This window comes from Melanotaenia boesemani, chromosome 8 (genome assembly GCF_017639745.1).
Source record: "Melanotaenia boesemani isolate fMelBoe1 chromosome 8, fMelBoe1.pri, whole genome shotgun sequence".
Lineage (NCBI taxonomy): Eukaryota > Metazoa > Chordata > Actinopteri > Atheriniformes > Melanotaeniidae > Melanotaenia > Melanotaenia boesemani.
The window spans coordinates 24,909,432-24,915,345 of NC_055689.1; the positions used below are offsets into that span (position 1 = coordinate 24,909,432).

Consider the following 5,914-nt stretch of genomic DNA (forward strand, 5'->3'; position numbering starts at 1 on the left):
CCCCGATGTAATCCTTTTTATTTTTTATGTAAAGCACTTTGAATGCTCTTGTATGTTTAATGTGGTATACAAAGAAACTTGTTTTGCCCTGCCATGCTTGACAGCATCACATCACACACAAGAAACTGGACATCAACTTGTTGGCCATTTTTGACGTACACCATGACTGATTCGAAAAGGAAACGCAAGATTACATTATTGGACGACACAAGAAAAACAAAGAGAAAAAGTGACGGAGCATGAGGCAAGACAAGAGAGACATTGTCTGACTGACTTTTACTTGCTGGTGAGAGCTCAGAAGAAAGACGAGATGCATCTATTCTGTTACTTTGAGTTTAACTTTGGTAAATTGATATAGAAAATGATATAGAAATTGATTGAGCTTATTTACGGCTATGGTGGTGTACATTTCTACTTTTTGTTAATCATCCATCATCCTCTCAAACTGCTGGTTTATATGAACCACAAAGATAATTTAATTAACATCCAAATCATCACATAAGTTCTGAAGTGAAATTTATTTTGAGTTACAGTTTACAGCTTGGATTCAGCATGAATAGCAATAAATGGGTCCTCTTCACTGTTGCTGATGTTGAAGTGGGCACGACCATCACCACCAACTTGGATCTGCTTCCCGGTGCAACGGCTTCCTTCCTTCTGGCCAGAAATGACATCGCAGTATGTGCCACCAGGCATGCCAGTGTTCAGGGTCACATCCAGGATACTGAAAATTAATGCAAGGCACACAATGTTTTAAATAATGTCAGTAGTATCAAAATGAAACTGCATTTAGTTAGAATCTTGCTTTCAACTACCTACTCAAACTACTTGGATATCTATTGGGAGTCAGCCACTGAATAATGGGAGTAACAAACAATAAGATTATGTATTAGAATAAATGATATTATAGTAAATAGAAATTATCCTACAATCAATATCAATGAGATTAAGTTTTCTTTGAAAACGAATAGAATAGAATTTTGGGATGTTTATTCCTATTGGGAAGTCAGTCAGTGCTTTCCCTGTCTGACCCTCGGACGTTACTTTAGGATTATGCAATGAGTTTAAAAACTATTTGTGGAATTTGAATGCACCCACGACTTCATAGATGACTACAATAAAAACCTCAAAAACGCAGACATTAGCCTTGGAATGGTCATCTGAAGATAAGTTTTCCAGCAAAAGATACAATTTTGCTGCATGTTTTGTTTTCAGTTAGAATTGCAATAAAATGACACATTTTATTAGTAGTTTGAAGAAATTGAAGAACATTTCTTCAAAGAGAAAAAAAAGGGGCATTTCTTTATTACAAGATTTAGTTATCCAGAGGAATCATTACCATTTATAAGGCTACCATGTTGTATATTGATATGTCCACATATACAGATACATGCACCTGTAATGAACTTGTACGAATGGTTAATGATATTTTGTAAATTTAAAAATAACATTTTATTAGCAGCATAAAAGTCTTACCTATTGTCATTGTTAAAAACAATGAAACCCCGATTTCCACGTCCAAAGGCAACCTGGTTGCTCTGGTTGTCCCACCAGTTGGCTTGAGGCTGTCCGTTGACCACGTTACGGAAAATGACCATGTTCCTTGAGAGGTGTGACAAAATAAAGATGAATTAAATAGTGAAGATGCAAATAAAATAAAAATCACAATGCCATGTACATAATTTTATGATTCATTAGATCAGTCAGAAAGAAACTGTGCTTTGTAAAGTCAACAATGTCCTCTGTAAACTCACTTAATTTGACGCCATCTGTGCTCACACACCCATCCATCTCCACAAGTCTGATCAGGATTGATGGGAACAGGTTTGGTGGCTCCATTGCTGTTGCTGGGAGGGCCTATCCAGTCATTCTGATCCTGCAAAAATACACACATTTTAGCAAGATTTTAGCAAAAACTGATCCAAACTGTGAACTATTGTACAATCATATTTTGGCATTATTCCTACAGAGGGGTGAACATACTTTTCCATTCACAAAATTGCGGTCCCAGCGATAGCTAGACATGACCCGGGTGACTCCGTAAGGGTGGGCCAGCATGTAGCCAACAGCCATCTTGTAGAGTCTGGAGTCCCAGAAAGTAATGATGGATGCACCACCAGCACCGTGACCTCTCTGGTTGTCATGGTTGTCAATAAAGACGAGAGCATTGCCATCAGACATGAAGCCCCATCCCTCTCCCCAGTTCCTGGACACATGAATACAATTTACTAAAACTGAGGAATTCATTGCTTAAACCACACAAGCTGAACAAAATATTAGCTGAACAATGTATGTGTAATTTTTATTTGGATCATTGATTTCCTTCGAGGTAAATTAATTCCCTTAATTAGAAACATGTGTCATTATATTAAAGCATCCAAGCTGAAACACATACTTAGTGTAAGACAGCTTCTCGCCATTCCATTTTCTAAAGACATCTCCCAGTTTGGCACCATATTTGAACTCAGTTACTCTTCCCAGATGGTAATACTCTTTTGCTGATATGGGCTCACCTCCAAGATCGATGACCTAGTGTACAAACAACACATAAATTATATCAACCAATGTCATGGGAAGTAGTAACTGAATCACATGAGTGATTTGTGAACGGATCAAAATCTGGCTGGTTATCTCAATTGGTAGAGCATCAATCTCCTTTGTGGGAGACCAAGGATTGAATCCCCCGAAGGGGGAATATTAACACCTTCCAGTTGGGTCCTTAGGCAAGACCCTTAATATTACTGCCTAACCATTGTAAGTCACTTTGGATAAAAGAAAAAAAAAAAAAAAACATTACAAACAAACACTACAAAACCACGGTAGAGGGACAACTAACACAAAGTAATATGTTGTGTAAGTACGTGGAGTAGGTACATGTTATACGTTTATACATACTTACAGTACATACTTATATAAATGTGAGATATGAGACAGTATTTGGTTATTTTTGCACATTTGCAGTATTCCGAATTCCGTATTCAAACTTGTGATCTCTGGTTTTCTTTTCTGATTCATGGTAGTCTTACCTGAACTTACAGGCGATGTCCTTGTCATAATTGGTAGAGCATAAGTCTCCTATGTGGGAGACATGGGGATTTCCGACATAGGATCCCCTCAATGCTACTACCTAACCATGGTAAGTCCCTTTGGATAAAACAGCTAAATAAGTGTAATGTAAGTTAGAACTGAATCACATCAGTGATTTATGAACTGATCAAAATACATACAACTATTTTTTTTTTTTTTTTTTTTTTTTTGGATTAAGAGCAACAATGTCAAATCTAGCTATCCAGCTAAGAAATGTTGAATTTAACAGACATTGACAGTAAATCATCCATGGCATGTTTTGTACTTGTGCATGTTTAATAGTCGTCTTTACTTAGTAGATAGTAAGATTTGAGGTCTGACAGTTTATTTATTTGCAGAATGTGGAAGCCAGCAAAGGAAGTCCTTTCTTTTCAAATGTTTTTAGGCTTTCTGCTTGAATAGGCTCATAATAGAGTAAGTCATACTTCGAAAGATTATTTAAAATCAAACTCTGTAATTTCAACAAATAGCTCTGTACTCATTAGACGAGTAGTTTTAGATACTGACTTTGCCTAAGCACTTATAAAATTAGTATGTTTTCAGCATTTTAACTAAAACTGTGCTGTGTGGGATTTTCTCGTCGTTCGAGACACTCAAACTGTAACAAAACAATGTAAACTTAAAAAGTCAACTTAAAAAATTACCTCCTGGAAAATGAAGGGTCTGGAACCACTAGGGAACCACTTGGTGTTGAGGTTGTTAAGGCGACGGTAAACATTATCCAGGTCACCAGGCCACATGTGCTTGCAGGCATCCACTCTAAATCCAGCTACGCCCATGTCAATCAGCTTGTTCATGAAGTTGGCCACTTTTCCTCTAACATAATCTTTCTCAAGGGCGAGATCCAAAAGGCCAACCAGACGACAGTCACGCACCTGCAGCAAATAAATAACAATATGTTTCAAAATGTCTATCATAATGGCAATGCTCAAAAGTTCATTTCAACGTTATCATCATCAATCAATCAGATTTCTTAGTGGTATTAATTACCTGATTTACATCACCGTAGTTTTCAATCTCTCCACTGCCGGTCTTGCATTTGTTATCATTGAAGTCCAAGTAGGAAAATGGGACACTTGGAAAATCCTTCTTGGAGGCACTGAACCAGCTTCCACATGAAGAGTGGGTTCCTTCTCCACCACCAGATCCACACATGTGGTTGATGACAGCATCCACATAGATGTTGACCTGTGATCAAACACAGAATATCAGGTGAAATATTTCACTATCTTTCTCTCTTATATGCAAGTTTACATCAGTCTCATATGACAAGAACACATCAAAGCAACACAGCTTTCTTTTTCTTTGCTGTAATAATGGCAAGTACAATAAAAAAAAATAAAATGAATAAAGACAAAAAAGAAATTGTGGCGATGCAGTAACCAAAGCATAATAATCCACCTTGCAGCAACTAAATGCTATGAAAAAAACTGAATATTCCCAAAAGGAATGAAGCTGCTGAATTGTTGCTTCTTTATGAGTTTGTTCTAAAATTTGTTAAATTTTTCAGTTTTGGTAATAACACACGTGTTATTGTAAAAAAATGTGAAACAATAATAGTGTCTGAAAGCATGTTGTGTTGTCAGGTTTGCTACAGATTTACAAGGTGATATTAAGAACAACAAGGATTTTGATATGTGTCACTAAATCACTGAAACAGTGCAGTTTACCCCAACATTGTTGCATCTGGTGATCATGTCTCTCAGCTCATTCTCACTGCCAGATCTGGAGCACAAATTGTAGCCAATTGGCTGGTATCTCTGCCACCAGGGCCTCCAGGGATTGTCTACCAAAATGTGTTCATTTGGAGGAGAGATCTGAGCAACACAGAGGAAAAACATTACATTAATTATTGCTTTTGAAACAGAAATTGCCTGCAGATAGAACATTGTTGCTAAAAAGCGTTATTGGGGGGGGTATGCACTTGACAAACATTAACCATTAACATTTAACCATCATGAGAAGCTTTGTTAAACCCATGGAAATGTGTAGTGATTGTTGAAAAACTCCATCCAGTATTAAGCTGAACATTTGCATTTTTTACATTATCTCTTTGCCTCACTTTTTCAGTAAAATAAAATTAAAAATAATTTGAAAAAACAATTAAAAATATAAGTCTGTCTGGGTAGAGCAGATTAGAAATATAAGTAGATTTAAAAAGCACTTTAAAAGGCTCTGAGCATTAGGCAAATCCAACCTAAAAGCATATCAATCCAATTCCATCTACAAGAACAACATATGGTACAACTCCAACACATGAACCTCTGAAGGGCGGCAGAAGAACACAAAAGGAATGATGCTCGTTCAAATATAACTACAAACTGTGAGGATATCTGTGGGAATATACACATTAGTTTCTTTTTGTAGGCAGCTGTACAAAATCATGCATCATTTAAATGCATAAATGACAGTGTTCAGCCATACATACCTGAACACCACCAAAGCCATTGGGACCCAGGTAGCGCTCACACTCTGCAGCGATGTCGGCCCAGCGCCACTCAAACAAGTGGACGATGGCTGTCCTTCCATTCTTGATATTGGGGTTGTGCTGGGCGAGGCTGAGCCCAAGCAGGGCGACCAAAATGAACAACTTCATGCTTTCCCTTGATGAGAAAGAAATTGTACAGACTGCTTTGTCATGAGGGTATTTAAAGGTATTCTCTCTCCCCTGGACCAATGAAAGATTTCAAGTTATCTCTGTGGAGTTTAAACAGGTGCTTCTTTCTCACCCAGTCACATCTGCTTATCTGGCCCCGTAGTGACCCTTTTTACAATTAAAAACAAATACAAACACTCACTATGCCCACACACACACAAAAAAGTTAAA

General features: G+C 37.4%; 1 protein-coding gene across 1 annotated transcript; it reads right to left on the reverse strand.

The window, feature by feature from the left end:
- Window positions 1-334: 334 nt before the first annotated feature.
- LOC121644814 (alpha-amylase-like) lies at window positions 335-5,698 on the reverse strand. The gene is made up of 9 exons (XM_041993029.1): window positions 5,516-5,698; window positions 4,758-4,904; window positions 4,078-4,275; window positions 3,732-3,962; window positions 2,396-2,529; window positions 1,984-2,206; window positions 1,755-1,876; window positions 1,477-1,602; window positions 335-724 (listed from the first exon to the last, which is right to left on the reverse strand). Exons 1-9 carry the CDS (start codon window positions 5,681-5,683, stop codon window positions 535-537), a joined length of 1,539 nt encoding a protein of 512 aa, XP_041848963.1. The 5' UTR covers window positions 5,684-5,698; the 3' UTR covers window positions 335-534.
- Between the last annotated feature and the right edge of the window lie 216 nt (window positions 5,699-5,914).